This window comes from Cydia splendana, chromosome 12 (assembly GCF_910591565.1).
Source record: "Cydia splendana chromosome 12, ilCydSple1.2, whole genome shotgun sequence".
Lineage (NCBI taxonomy): Eukaryota > Metazoa > Arthropoda > Insecta > Lepidoptera > Tortricidae > Cydia > Cydia splendana.
The window spans coordinates 20,346,472-20,363,195 of NC_085971.1; the positions used below are offsets into that span (position 1 = coordinate 20,346,472).

Here is a 16,724-nt window from a genome sequence, read left to right on the forward strand (position 1 = left end):
TGTCTGTTACCTCTTCACGCTTAAGCCGCTGAACCGATTTAGTTGAAATTTGGTATAGAGATAGTTTGAGTCCCGGGGAAGGACATAAGATAGTTTTTATGTCGGAAATCATGAAGAAAACCCTGAAGAGAGTGCAAAGGGGGGTTAAATTGAAAGAGTTAATGCATTGCCTAATAATTGAAGTAAGCAATGCGCGAATTGAATGATTGCTATTAGCATTATCCAGGCGCTAGACCTACTGTAGCTGCTGTCACTAATTCCACGCAGACGAAGTCGCGGACAAAAGCTAGTATTCTATATATTATAGGAGATTGTGTGGAAAAACCGGAGTATTCTCTGGTGCGTAGAAAAAGGCAGACTGACTGTTTAAGGGGCCCACTGATTACCAGTTCACCGCACGATATCAGCCTGTCAGTTAAACGCAAAATTTGACAGCTCCGAACAACTGACAGGTTGATATCGTCCGGCGAACTGGTAATCTGTGGGCCCCGTTACCCTTGGAACGTAAAAACAAAAGTAGAGAATTTGAAGATCTCAACTACGCATAATCTTATTCAATGAAAATCTTTAGGTATCTAATCTTCAATTTACGCATACCTATTGGCTATTAGTTATTACAATGCACTTGAATGTCAAGAAGTACCACCGGTTCTAACCCACACCTCAGCTCCGTATGTATGTTTTAACGGATCGCAAAATGTCCCGTCTGCAAAATGGTGGGGTTCTGTCAGTAGTTCCGTGGCTACAAATAAAAGATAAGATAAAAGGTCAGGTACTCACGTGAGTAGGAGAAGGGTAGGCCGTCCGACCATCGGAACTCGCCCTCATGGATCGCGTCAGTCGCTCCGATCCAGTACACGTCGTCCACCCCTGCGCCGGGCCTGTAAACATAAAAAAAATGTTAATAGGCTAGAATGACAAGTTTTTAAATGTCAGTCGATACGGTTTGTTTTGAGGATCAATAATACGAGTATACATATAGATGGGAGTAAAAGTCAGAAATGACAGCCAAAAGTTCTTCAACGGAGCGATAGCTGACGTCCACGAGGGTTCATTACACCTGGCCTGAACCACTTTACGAGCCTGGAATGCTATTTGTCACGGAAAACTGTTCCTGCCTCGCGGGCTTTAAATCGATTGAAAAATTTACCGTACAGTGTAAGCGGAGTTTTTAGGCTAAAACTCAACCATTACTAAATGATCTAACTTTTTAAAATAAATTTAGTTATGCATATTGAATTTATGAACTGTTGATTCACGTCCCTTAAGTAGATTAATTTCAGATTAGTAAAATTGTTGGCAAGTTCTCAAATATGGCCGATGTTATTATGTTCGAAATCCAAAGTTCGTTGTTGATGTTATCTAGATGAACCAAGTTTAATTTACTTTCAGCAACTTGGCTATTTTGAATCATATTTAAATTCGATTTAAAGTTTAGTACTTAGTGTAAAATACGGTCTGAATCTTGGAAATTGATTAGGTTTTAATATTTAGGTATGATTTTTTCAGAGGAATAAAAAGTTGAGTGCAGAAAAAACCGTTCTAGAAAAAAAATGCAAATAGTTGTCTAAAACGTCGGTCAGGGTCCTTGTTAAACACAGAAAAGAGGTTAGAGTGGAAGGATGCTCACGCATTTATGAGGAGTTGGTCCAAAATATGCTGTTGCCTGTCATTCAGCACGCTAGCCAGATGGCCGCCCAGACGCACACACTCCGCCTCGGCTTGCCTCCACGCCCGCTTCGCCTCCCGCACCGCCGTCACACAGAAGTCATCAGACACCACCCACCCGTAGTCGCAGTGCCCCACCACTTCCTCTACACCTTTATCCATCCACCACGCTTTCAACCACATAGCTGAGGAATTTCTCTTAGCCAATATCGAGATGTTGAGTCTTACTGAGTTTCCCTCAGAAATAATTTGAACTGAGCGCAACGGATCATTAGGCTGCGAACAATGCTTCCATCTAGAATCCCCGTCTTCTAAATTCAGCTCCATCCCTTTGCAGAACTCTTGATAATCCTCCTGGATTATATTAGACGAGTCATGTTTAGCCGCGATTGGTCCCGTGCCCATTTGTAAGCGTAACGCGACTTTGTTTCCGTAAGGAAGATGTATTTTGTAGGAGCAGAAGAGTTTGATTGTGGGGCCGACTTCGAACGAGCCGTTCCTCTCCGTCAGCAACACATCGTGACAATGGTCGACGAGACGGTAGGCGACGGCGAACGTAGGTCGGCCGTGGAGGTCAACAGAGTACTTGGAGTCGTGGTATATGAATTTTCTGTTTGGTGATGGAATTTGCTCGAGCTTTCCGCATAGAGGTGGTGTGTTGGGGGCGAAGCGGATGAAGCCGGTGGAACAGGGGACGTTGAGCTTGTGCAGCTCGAGGAGGAGAGCGTGGCCGGGGGTGGGGGGCGGCGGGAGGAGCCGGCAGCCGTGCGTGCGCGGGAGCTGGCCGGAGTGCACGCGCCCGCGCGGCCCTTTTATGTGTAACGCGCAATCTGTAACAAGAGAGAATGATGGTAAATACAAGTGTGAGTCTGCGTTATTAAATTATTGCAGAAGAACCAACGTTAAGTGTTCGATTCCCAAAAATTAGGGATATTTGTGCCTACTTAATTGAATTTTTGAATGGGTATTCTTTGTAATGCTAAACACTTTCATTCTACCATCTTACAAGATTAATTCGGTCTTTAATTAACTCTGCACTTGATATTCGTAGTTATACGACAAAAAAGCAGTTTGTCTAGCTTGTTCAGTGTACCTCCTATTAATTTTGATTAAGTAAGTACCTATTAGTTGGTTTCTTATTGTGTATCTTATATCTAAATTTCGTACGTTTAGTTATCTTCTACTTATATTTCCGGCGATAAGAACTTCAGTCCTTCAAGAAAAGAGCGTATTCGCATCTTAAATGGGCAACGTTAATTGCTAACCAACAAGCGGTCCGTTTGCTCGTTTGCCTTAAAAAAGAGTTCTTATAATAAATTGCACGAAACATAAATTTCCCCAAACCGATACCTCTCAGGTGAAACTAATCCGAACTCGCGGAAAGTATAATTAGGTATTAAGTCAAATCCGACCGTAAAGAATTCCCCACGATTCTGTATGTTTTCCTGGAGATCGCCTTTTTTAGATTCCGGGGTTTCCCTCATCTGGCCGAAAATTATTTATCAGAAATACACTTCGTATAACATGTATCGCAGAAAAACTTTCAGACGAATGATAAGTACTTTCGCATAAATAATTCACTTGCCATAATAGTCATTTCGCATAATTTTCATTTGGCAGAAATTTGTAAGTTGTTAGGTCAGGGTTTTCTGTCAAATAATATTATGCGAAATAATATGCAATACAAAATTCTTATAAACAATTTTCTGCAACACATTAGTAAACCTAGATTCCGTGATTCTCCACGTCCAATTCTTATACTTAAGTAGTAGTACTCGTGTACGCGCACACATAGACTGAAATAAGCAGTTACATTAGTGTATTTGTATTAAAGTGTTTATCATAACATTGATTTAGCAAGTATGCCACAATGGCACTTTTACACGTCAAGTTGATTATCAAGCAATAATAATCCACAATAAAAACCAATTCCCATTGTTAACACAAAAGTTGGAGGTAGGTACATACGACTTTAAATAGAAATGCCCATGTTTCATCTATTGTGTGTGATCTGCGCTCATCCCCGAGTTTCTTGGATCTCATGAATTCCAGTCACCGATTATAAATGACGCAGCCAAGACAAATCCCTTACAATTTCAACTCGTATCGTATGAATTATTCAAATGAGGAACGCACCCGTCTATTTGGGCCAGAGAGGTAAACGTTTTCACTTTAATTATTGTATTTAGAATGATATTTTGCACCGGATCCCTTTGTTTGACATAATTATTGAAAGTCATAATCATAATGTAATATCGTCAGATTACCATTAGTCATAATTCTGAAACCGTTCACTTTTCAGGATTTTCTTATGGTTATCCTATAGGTTAGGTTAGGTTTGTTTTATGGCATTCCTGAAAAGTTACGCGTTTCTAAACCAAATAAATTATGACCAACGAAAATGCGGATAAAAAATACATTATGACTAACTTTAGGGAAACAATGGAGACCCTATTTGGCACATATGTATAAATGAAAACCTCAGTTAACATTGTCAGCAAGAGAAGTACGTAGCTTAACGGGCTTTGTGATGTGAATATTCAAAACCGGACAGGTGCGAGTCGGCCTCGCGCACGTAGGGTTCCGTACCATTATCAAAAAAACACGTTTGTTGTATGGGAGCCCCACTTAAATGTTTATTTTATTCTGTTTTTAGTATTTGTTGTTATAGCGGCAACAGAAATACATCATGTGTGAAAATTTCAACTGTCTAACTATAACGGTTCAAGAGATGATAGCCTGGTGACAGACAGAGAGACGGACAGAGTGGAGTCTTAGTAATAGGGTCCCGTTTTTACCCTTTGGGTACGGAACCCTAAAAATTGCTATAAAGGTACCGACCGAGTTGTAAGTGGTGTAGGTACGAAACGTACCTGTTGCATATGTGTGCGTGAAGCTGCGTCCACACGCTGTTATAGGTACTTGTTAAATATATGTCAGTGCGCTATATAAACATAAACTTCTTAATAGTGAGTAGACGAACTTGCCTGATAGGCGGACTTATCCACATTGACCTTATTTATGTCTGTACCTTTAGGGAGTTATAATATTTATTGGTTAACCGCGACCAAATACAAAACCGCCTGGATCATTCACTGAACGACCTGACTTTAACCTATATTATTTGATCATGTAATGTTTTCATCTACCCTCAACTAGACATTTCAGGGTAGATTTTGCTTACTTTTATTTAAATACCTAAAGATACATCTATTTCAGTTTTTAAATCTGTGATCCAACTCTAACATAGTTATACCATCCCCCACACTGTTAACTGTACAATTGTAGACCTTATGTCCACCGATGTACAGGTAGGAGTGTTGCTGGTTGTACAATAGTTTCTCAAACTTTCCTGTAGTTTCATGCACGAAAAGGCCAACTTCGTGTATTTATATAGTTTGGTATTGTTATTCGCTCGAGTAGCGTCCGCAAATCTCGACTAACTTTGTTCTGTCTTTGTTTGCTGACTGTATTGACTCGCCGGACGCTAACATGAGGGTATGTGGGTGTACCTCATAATAATAACCCAGTCGTGTGAGAAACTGTCTTCTAGTATACGAGAAAAGGGCTCATTTAGACTATGCGAGTTTCATTACAGTGCCGGTTTTGATCAGTCGGTTGAATTGGACGTAACCAACAGCCCGCAATGTAACTAAAATCGCATGCAAGTTCGCGCGCCGTCTAAATCAGCCCTAAGGTTACAGTATGATTTTAAAAACTTTTGGCAATGTTCGTATGATAACTGGCCCCGTAGACAACATTATGCCAATCGCTAATGCTACGTAGCTAAACTAACTGTCACACTAAAAATATAATATATGGAAGAGTGATAGAGAGACACAAAGCGATTCGATGGCAAAGCGCAAGCGATCGTTATATCGGCTAGGCCGCCTGACTTGTAACTATGCAAGTAAGTGTTCTTCAAAATTTGTAATACATTTGGAAAGCGTTCGATGTTGGAGTTCATAATAATAATCTCTGTGATTGGTTTGAAGTTTGAACTTTCTTCTGGCGTCTCTTAGGGGAGTATTCTCTCTCCATAGCTGTTCTTTATTTTTGTTATGTTAGGAGTGCCTGGCGTCCGTTGGCTCGTTGGGTGGACGACATTCGAAAGATATGATGATAATGATGATGAGTTACAAAAGCAAATACACAATCGATTTTTTGATACTTCCTATGACATTTTGCCCCTATACCCCGATTTTTTCGCACTTTTGATATTTGACAGGCAGTCTTGTACTGTAAACTGTAAAAATATGGGTGCACAAATCATACTCGAAAATATGTCCCATAGCTCTCATGTCAGGGAATTAAGAACTACGGGACATATTTTTGAGTAATTTATATGCATCCATATTTTTACACTTGACTGTACATAGATCTACTGTAACTAGCACGGACAACTCCAACTACATCAAAAACTTCAATAGATCCAATACATATATTATGTTAACCACATATAAAAGATACGGGTGAAACTTGTATGCTCATAATATGCCCACGTCTCGTATAAAAGGGCAAAGTTACAAAGTTGGAGCGTTATCACGATACGACTTTGCCCAACTTCGGTCTGCGAGAGTAACGGCTCGATTCGGGAAATGAATTAGAGATTCACTAGATATGAAATAGTAAAGATATGTGACGTTCCACGGCAAAAGGTACCTTATGGCAGCTGGCGCAGCGATTCGGGAAATGAATTAGAGATTCACTAGACATGAAATAGTAAGGATATGTGACGTTCCACGGCAAAAGGTACCTTATGGCAGCTGGCACCTACGTCGCATAACGCCGCAATAATATTGGAGCGGCGTTAATAATAGCATAAGCGCCAACCGCAATAAACCGTGGGACGTCACATATCTTTACTATATCGTATCTAGTTAATCTCTAATTCATTTCCCGAATCGCGCCGTAACATTGAGACGGCTTTTTATCTAGATATAACCTACTTTGAATGGATTGGTAAATAGTTTTAATCTTTCTGACCTATATTAAAAGCAGAGTTCTTAGTGAATAGAAGATTAAGGTCAAAAGAGTGTAAACATACTAAGTATAAAAGCCTAGAACCTTGACATTTAGAAACTATATAGAACAAGCGTCTAGAACATTTGAGTGCCAGGAACCCGGTCAGCGGGTTCTCTGTTCGTATAGTCGCTTTCCTATACAAAGCGGGAAAACGCGGAAATCGGCAACGAGCGTAGCGCTACGAAGCGTTGGCATAGTGAATGTGTTGTTCATGAGGAGCAAAAATTAGATAAAAAGTGATTTTATAAATGTAAGTACCGACTATTAAACGCGCAACATAAATTCAAACGTGTGAAATTAAAAATATTTACATAAATTATATTGTTTCATGTATTATTTTAATGTACATATATATATATATATAGACATATGTCGTAGTCAGATCGTATAATCCGCCGTATTACATTACGGCTAACAGGGGCGTTTTGAAATGCGGCGGCTCGACGATTAGCCGGATTGTCATTGCGATACGTTCTTCAATAAGGCGGCCTACGTTTAGCCGCATCGTACTACTATTTTAGATTGTAGAGTGACCAGTTCTTTCGGTCGCCTACGTAACCGGAGTTTGACAATGTTTGCAATTTAATTTATTTTTACCATGGTCCCACCGCACTACATGTGTTTCTTTTCCAAAACAGTTCCTTCACAACTAAAATAGACGGAGCCCCGCAAGCGGGGCTCCTATTTCTGGGCGGTTTGCCCTTCGGGCATCTGAAGCTACCTAACGAACCTAACCTACTTACCTACCTACGCTTTTTTCCCCAAAGTATAATGTTTTCACGGACGTCTCACTAATCAATAGGTAGGTAGGTAGGTTAGGTTCGTTAGGTAGCTTCAGATGCCCGAAGGGCAAACCGCACAGAAATAGGAGCCCCGCGAAGCGGGGCTCCGTCTAGTTAAGTTGCGAAGGAAATGTTTTTTGAAAAGAAACAGTCCGACGAACTCCAGATTTGATGGACACCCCAGCGTTTGTCAGGCAGCGCCACGGGTGTTAAAAATGGGAACTATAAACTGTCAAAGCGGCGGCTAATGACTCGCTGTATTACATTACGGCTAGCCGTGTTGAAGAACGTATGGCGCCGAATACATTCCGGCGGATTCTCATTCAGCCGCATTCAATCCGGCTAATCGTTAAACCACCGCATTTCAAAACGCCCCTGTTTTTGAAAACGGCTAGCCGTAATGTAATACGGCGGATTATACGATTCGACTGCGACATATATATATATATATATATAAATGACTATAAGGTTTCCGTATAAAGGATAATAAATTCAGCAGACGAAACTCACAAATGTTATAAAATAATTTCTATCGGTGTATATTCGTGAGATCTAATATTCCATCAACCTACCTATTTTTGGAAGAATGACTTGTTGTATCGATGTTACTGTAAAACTCTGGGTTATACAGATTGATGGCAGGTAACATAATACATATACATTTGTGTAAGTGTGTAACATGACCGCATCCCACGTTGCCATTATGAAGAGACGTACTAATGGACTAAACCTTAGAACAATACAATAATAGACACGTCACCAAGCCACGAAGCCTGTCGGTGAATTCTTTAGCAATGTTATTTTGTCGCTAAATGTATAATTGCAAGTCATAATAATAATAAATAAATAATAAAGCCATTTATTCCATATTTCACATAAAAAGGATAATTGCAATTATAATGAGTTGTTGTTTTAGTTGTTAGTTACTTTTTCCATATAGTTTATGTTAGTGTGGTTAGTTTATAAGTTCCTTTGAAATATGGACCCCTTATTGGGTAAAGGCCTCCTCCATCTTATGCCATGTTTCCCTGTCTTTGTCTTTATTCATCCAGTGGCTTCCTGCTATGTCTTTTATGTCATCAGCAAGTCATGCTTGGTATTAATAGACAGCGACTAAAATAACTTTGCAAACTCATATTTGGGTGTGCGTTCAACCGGGTTATGACATGATTTTTAGGATTTTTTTATGGTTCTAGAGTTTCTAAGTCTAATGCCTAAGAGGATTTTTTTTAAATACCTATAAAATATCCTATTTTATTGTTTTAAATGCTGCATGTTACCAATAATTATGAATTTTGGTCTTACAAACAACCACATATTTGCGGCGTTCGCGGTAGTGACCCTGGGACCGTGAAGTCGTGATGCTCAGAATCGTTTTAAGGGCCTAAAAAAAGACTTTTTGAAACCACGGGTGACCCTAGGGCTGGCTCATTCCTAGGCCAAAGAATAGGCATAGCTATTCAGCGGGGGAATGTAGCCAGCCTTATGGGCACCCTTCCGCAGGGGACAGATCTGGGGGACCTAAGATAGGTGGGTAAATTTTATTTATTTATTTATTATTCTCTTTATTTATTTTTCGTCTTAAGTTAGGTTTGTTATAATATGAATATAAAAGTAAAATATAAAAACACTTACAAAACAATAAAAAATACATATAAACACATTATAAAAAACCTAACCTAGGGTGCCGCCGGCAGCGGGGCTTGGCCCAAGCTGCCGGTGGTCAGGGCCGCAGAGTGAGGAACCGACGTACTATACGCGCCGTGTCCAATATTACCGCCTTCTGCATCTGACCTTTGATCCAACCACCCAGCGAGAGTCTCTCTAGGTGATGGTCGAGACTCTTCGCTATGAGACCGTTCGCTGACACAACTATCGGAACAATGATCGTCGAGTCAACATCCCACATGGCGGTAATCTCGTGAGCTAAGTCTAGGTACTTGCTGGACTTGTCCTTCTCGGCCTTCACGAGATTCTCATCATGGGGGATGGTGACGTCGGCGAGCACGGCCCGGCGCTGCGATCGGTCTATCAGCACGATGTCAGGCTTATTGGCGACAATAGTCCTGTCGGTGATGATAGATCGATCCCAATAGAGCGTGGCACGACCATTCTCGAGAACAGGCGCAGGTAAGTACTTGTAGTACGGTACTTCGCGGTCCACAAGGCCGTATAGAAGAGCAAGTTGCTGGTGAATAATCCTGGCTACGAGATTATGTCTGTGCAAGTACTCACCGTTAGCAAGATGAGAACAACCGGAAATGATATGCCTGAGTGACTCTCCGGGACGGCGGCATGCCCGACAAATGTCGACCGTACCGTCCTTCAGGATATATTTCCGATAGTTGTTCGTCATCATCACTTCGTCCGCAATTGCACAGGCAAAACCCTCGGTTTCTCCGAAGAGGTCCCCGAATCGTAACCAGTTCACCGACGCGAGCAGGTCCACATCGGGTCCCGTGAGGGCCTTGTAGAACCGCCCGTGTAGCGCCTTACTCTCCCATGCCGCCTTGCGATCCGCAGTACTTAGTACCACAGGTTTGCGCCAGTTCTCATTTGCCAAGGAGAGCGGCGTGAGGTTCCTGTCTACTGCCACCACATCACGATGCATCCCACACTCGTTGTTAAGGAAATAATTCCTGAGATTGTACACCTCGCGGTTGTGGAGATCCTTGGCGTTTAGGAAGCCTCGGCCTCCACACTTCCGTGGGATGTACAATCTCATAACTGACGAGCGTGGGTGTAGCATGCGATGTGTGGTGAGCAGTGACCGGACCCTCCGATCCAGGGCGTCCAGCTCGGTCTGAGTCCACCTTAGTATGCCAAAGGAGTATGTGAGAAGAGGCATTACCCAGGCGTTGAAGGCGCGCACTTTGTTGCCTCCTGACAAAAGACTGTTAAGGACTTTTGTGAGCCGACTGAAAAAGCGCTCCTTCACCGACCGTCTAATACCCTCGTCCTCAATACCCAACGACTGTGACATACCAAGGTATTTATAGGTCTCTGATTCAGAGATAGACCTGAAAGACATTGTCTCAGAAAGTTGTAAATTTGTTGAATTTTCAACCTTCCCCTGCTGTACATGCATAACCGCACATTTATCGACACCAAACTCCATGTTGATGGCACTACTGAAGACTTCGGTGGTTTTCAGTAGCTCCAACAAGCCTTGGGTATTTGGTGCAAATAATTTGAGGTCATCCATGTACAGAAGGTGAGAAATAACTTCACCCTCTCTCCGAAGCCGGCAACCTAGTCCCAAATCCTTCAGCAAGGTGCTGAGGGGATTCAGAGCTAGGCAGAACCATAGCGGACTCAGACTGTCGCCCTGAAATATTCCTCGCTCAATCCTTATAAAATCCTGTGGGCCAGGTCGGTCATCCCCGCCTCCTGGTTGACGAAGGACTGTGGTCCACTGCCCCATACACGCGCTTAGGAAGGCTCTCAAAGCTGCATCAACTTTGTACAGCTCTAAGACCCTCCCCAGCCATGAATGAGGCACCGAATCATAGGCCTTCTTGTAGTCAATCCAAGCGGCTGAGAGGGCCCCCTTGGTCCGCCGGATTTGTTGGCAGATGGTCATGTCTATGAGGAGGAGCTCTTTAGTACCACGGGACCCAACCCTACATCCATTTTGAGCAGAGGCCAAAATATTGTTTGCGACAATGTGCGCGTTGATTTTTGCTCTCAAAATGGATGTAAGGAGCTTGTAGAGTGTAGGCAAGCATGTGATGGGTCTGTAGTTCTTCGCTTCCGTGGTACTACCGGACTTATAGAGCAGGAAGGTGACACCAGTTGTTAAGGAAGGTGGGAGAGAACCAAGTTCGAGGGCTTGTTGAAATTGTGCTGCTAAGTAGGAGTGCGAGCATCGGAACCATTTTAGCCAGAAGTTGTGCAATCCATCCGGCCCAGGACTTTTCCAGTTCTGGGCCGTGCGGATGGCACAACTTACGTCATCGGGGCTGATGGTGACTGCCCCCATAGGTTCAATGGACTCGCACTCACGCTCGACAACACTCATCCAACTCCCCTCGGTGTGTCCGACAGGCACCGACCAGATGCTACGCCAGAAGTCATTCATGACAGTAGCATCCGGTGGCCGCGAGTCGGATGCACGAAGGTTGGTTTCCTCCCACCTTCGGTACATCTTCCTTTGGTCACTCTGGAAAAGACGGATTCTGCTGGAATCGGTCCACACGCTCTCTGTAGCGGCGAATACGGTTTGCCCATGCATAGACTTTCTGCTTTAGAAAGTCGATGCGCTCCGTAACGTTGGCCATGTAGTCGCGGGGCCTGATATCCGTCCCCACGAATGCCTGGTTTACAAAGCGCATTACTCGGGGGCGATTGTTGCCCCCCCTGAAGCAGATCAGCTTTGCGATAAGAGTCCTAAAAGAGCTGATACGTCGCTCGATCCGTATTTGCCATGCGGGGGCACCTCCGGCGGTCCTAGGTGCACGTTCAGAGTCCGGAAACTTGACTCGTGCAACACGGCACGCCGCGATGGCTCCGCAATACATGATCGCGTGCGTATCATCTAAATCTTTACTAGTCCGCAAATATGGCTCTAGTAAAGCGTTTAGGGCTCCCATTAGCACTAGATTGTGTCTATTCATAGGCAAACGTGGTAATCGTGGCCTAGTATCGGGTGTGGAGCGGTACCGCGTAATCGCCTCGTCCAGAGTCCTCCTCAGTTGCTCATTGGCTGTACTACCCACACTCTGCGCGAACTCCTCCTCGTCGGCACTGAGATCTACCCGCGGCGCCCCCGGTGCCTGGTCGGGTGCCGGCACCGGATCCGGCGACGTGGCGGGCGGATCCCGCGCCGAGGTAGAAGCTGCGCGAGCAGAGAGAGCCTCCAGGCGAAGCCGATCAAGTGTCGAGTCATCCAACCGCTTTTGCCGCTGGATGACTCGCACCTGATCCGATAGTCGTTGCGCAGTCACGTCGATGGTCGGTTCGAGGGCCTGAAACAGTGGAAGCATTCGGACACGGTACGCGCATAAGTTGGTTCCCCCCTCTGTAGCCCCATAGTAGGCGCGCATGACGTTCTCATTAATGGTTTGAGACCATCGCATGCGACGCACTACACCACCGGCAGCGGGAGCCGTGGGCGGGGCAGGATGTCCCGCAGGCCCCAAGCGTGCCGACATTATTTATTTTATTATTACGAGCAGGGTCATATTTTGCCCAAAGGCTCAGCTTAACGATACAGCGGGGAAATGCGGCCAGTGTCCTGGGGACTATGCCTCAAGTGACATTAGGTTTCGGTGATTGATGAAGAACCTATGTAAATATTGTAAATATATATTTGCTGACTTAAGAACAATGGGACATATTTTTGAGTATGATGTGTGCACCCATATTTTTACGCTTGACTGTACAAACCTTAAGTATGATCTACATCTAACTCCTTAAAAATGTAACGAACTCGCCAGATGACGCATCTACCATAATTTCACTTTGTTACAAATGCGATACATTCCCCCTTGACACCGGATATTTTGTATGGCGCGGAATTAAATGAAGGCGGCGCATGTTTCCCGGAAAGGGTGCTCTTAAAGCCCTAGTGACCCAATTTTGCGTTAATACCTTAAGAATTTAAGGTTGTTTGTTTTATTTTGAATTGTTTGTAAGATAAAAAAAAGACTAGCATAAAAAGAAAATCATATTTAAGTTTCTTTTGTTCTACCTAATTAAGTATTTCTGCTCTGTAGGTATTTATTTATTTAAATTTTATTATTATTACACATAAACCACTTTATTTTTACTTATTTAAATGTCTTATGTATTGATTGTAAATTCCATACCTTTTCGTAACAGGGGATGATTTTTTAGGACATACGTTGAAAAATTGTTACACCAAATTTTGTCAATATATAATCTGTACCCCTAGCGTGAATTTCATTCCATAGAGTGACGTGACGTTCGCATTTGCGTAAAGTGTCATTTTGTATGGGATTTTAACATTCCAAAATGTTCCAAAGCTTGGCGCGCTGTTCAAAATCCCATACAATGAGACTTAACGCAAACGCGAACGTCACGTCACGCTATTGAATGAAATTTACCCTAGGGGTTGTAACGAAAAAATAGCACGACAACAAAATGAAAATCGACCCTAAAAATCACTACAGTTGACAAAACACCATTGAAAAAAACTTGCCTGTTTTGCGTACTAAGCTAACTTTGGGTAAACTTAGAGCATGTATCCCTAACGAACGTCGTAAAACTAGCAAAGAAAGCAAAACACACAAAATACGTCGTACAAATTCACTACAGCGTAGAAAAAATAACAATAGACAATTCGCTTTAAAAGCGTTGTTTACCGACGAACGACGGACGCGGGAAATGTCGTGAAACGGCGACTATTTAGCTGTTTTTAAATGTATTTACAATTCTGTCGTTTGGGTAACTGTACTTCGGTGTTTTATATTTTAAGAGCGTTTAAGTCGGTTTACTTTTTTGGACTTGAGTTTTTTTTTTTCAATCCAGTAGCTCGAACAAGCTTAAAAACAGTGGCCAAAATGACGAACGGTCGAACTTTGCTCTCTTGTTGCACAAATAAATTATCTTCAAGCTTATGATATTCCATTGTTTAGAGCATTATATTTAAATAAATATATCATTAAATATCGAAATTAATAAGTTTATGCTAAAGATGAAAATGAACAGACGAAATTAATGAACGCGGAAAATTAATTGATCTAAAAGCAAATTCGTAACATTAATTTTAAGTTTAAAATTGTTTACAAATTCTAAACTTTGCTCAATAGGTAAATTCCTTTTCTAACTAAATCTTTGATAATCTTTGAAATCAAACAACATTGAAATACAACTAGAAGCTGATTCTGTTATGACATAATGTGTTTTGTTAAAAAATAATTTCTGATAGAAGCTTAATCGTTGTCTGTACTTTTCTTACAACCGGCAACTAGTATTCATTGAGATAATTCTAACAAGCCCAAAACACAATTAGGTTGCGTTGTTTTATCACAGAGTTCCAATGCCCACGTCCTGTGTCCATAATCAAATCAGCTCGATGGTAAAGCCGATCTTGTTCAAACTTGTTCGAGCGATCGGCTCACTTTATATATCGTCAACCATAAGGCTCATTAGACAACTCTTGATTGGATTTCGTCAGCACCAATTAGCATGAGCCGCTCACGGTCAAGATCGTATCAAAATAAGGTGAAAACCATATCAAATTGTTACACCAGAATGGGCCTCCGCTGAAATTCATGTTTAAATTCATCTTGCGGAGGGAAGGGTTAAGATTTATGAAGACTTAGTGGTTGAAGGTATACCGAGTGGCAATGTTGTTTGACCTTTGAGGCCATCCGCTACCTTGCGCTGTTGTACGGAGCGGGTGAGCAGCCGGCCTAGCCAAGGTTACAATCGCTATCGCTTCGACAACGAAAAGCATTATGTCTCTCTATCACTCTTCCATATTAGTGCGACAGCGACAGTTGCGTTTCGATCGCTACGGAGCGTAAGCGATCGGCATCTTGGCTATGCGGCCAGAATCCCTAGTGTAAATTTCATTCGATAGCCTGACGAGCGTTCGCGTTTGCGTTCATCATCATCAGTCGTTCCCTCAATGCTGAGGATCGTGACATCATGTCCTAATGTTGCTGACCAGTCTCTTCCATAGGCTTCTGTCACCCGCCATATGTACGGCTTCCTGCAGATGTAGATGCAGCGGTGTAGTGACTTGTGCGCTCCATCTAGCGGGTGGTAGCTCGCGTTTGCGTTACCTATGTCTATTTTGTATGAGATTTTTAAGAGCGCGCCAAGCGGGACGTTTTGGATACTCAAAATCCCATAAAAAATTACACATACTTAACGCGAACGCGTATGTCACGTCACGCTATGGAATGAAATTTACACTAGAGGGACTCATTAACGAAAAATACAGCGCGATTCGGGAAATGAATTAGAGATTAACTAGATACGATATAGTAAAGATATGTGACGTCATACATAAAAAAGGTACCTTATGGCGGTTGACGCTTACGTTATTATTAACGCCGCTCCAATATTATTGCGGCGCTATGCGACGTAAGCGCCGGCCGCCATAAGGTACCTTTTTCCGTGGAACGTCACATATCTTCACTATTTCATATCTAGTGAATATCTAATTAATTTCTCGAATCGCGGCGCCAGCCGCCATAAGGTACCTTTTGCAGTGGAACGTCACATATTTTTACTATTTCATATCTAGTGAGTCTCTAATTCATTTCCCGAATCGAGCCGATAGTATAAGCAACGCTAACTGGCGCCTGGCGCGGACGCGTTTGACAGATTTTACCTACAATGGCATCCGCGTGCTATTACCGCTCCGTGCACTCGCGCCAGCTAGCGGACGCCCTTAGGGTCGGTTGCACCAAACTGTTCGTATCGTTAAAGAGTTCGCTAAATTTTTATGTATGGAAAGTTTCATAGTAAAGCGCCGGGGGGCGCCGGCTGACGTTGATCAGTCTGTCAAATGTGGTTGGTGCAACTGGCCCTTAATCTCTTTATTAGCATTTGAGCTAGGAAAAAATTGAACAACTGAATGTATTCTTGTTCTTATCTATGTTCATAGCTGTTTAATTTTGTTTAAAAACTTTATTCGTAAAATATCAAAATCAACAAATTAGAATAATAAATCCCGTACAACTTTTAACAAAACAAAACTTTATTAACAACTCATTTTTTCAGCTAAAACTACTTAAAACCACGACTGATTAAAAACTAGCGTACAAAATGTTAAGTTTTAAACAAAACTTATTTCTAATGTGCCAACTTTTATAATATACATCTTTTACCTCGCGAGCTCGTAAAAGCTCTCTTTGACTTTGTATGAATGCAAAACGTATAAAAAAATTAACACTTTTTCTTCTATTACAATCGAAAGACCTCGTGATTCTGAGTAGAAATGACATAAACATTTTCAAATTAAAAAAACAAAAACGTGATCAACCATTTTAAATAAAATGGCCCACATACATCTTTAATAACACTCACAAAATTTGTGAAAACACTCGGGAAAGCCCTAAAAGGCACTGAAGGGGCCACCTTGTTTTTCCTATAAAAGACGTTGTATTTTTGACATATTTTCGTAAGTGGCCGGATGTGGAGGCTCGGGGTCGCAGATTCAATTTCCGGGTCGCGGAGAAGGATCGCAAACATTATATTATATTATATAAGATTAACCGTAGTAGATATATTTGTAGCTTATTGTCTGTATCTTTAGGTATTTAAATAAAA

General features: G+C 42.2%; 1 protein-coding gene across 4 annotated transcripts in view; it reads right to left on the minus strand.

The window, feature by feature from the left end:
* Positions 1–16,724, minus strand: part of LOC134795644 (uncharacterized) — a 439,378-nt gene that overhangs the window by 151,444 nt on the left and 271,210 nt on the right. For all 4 annotated transcript variants that reach the window (XM_063767547.1, XM_063767546.1, XM_063767545.1 and 1 more), the window contains exons 5-6: positions 1,631–2,498; positions 781–881 (exon numbers count right to left, since the gene is read on the minus strand). In XM_063767547.1, coding sequence (XP_063623617.1) covers positions 781–881; positions 1,631–2,498 — 969 coding nt within the window. The remainder of the gene's footprint in view (positions 1–780; positions 882–1,630; positions 2,499–16,724) is intronic.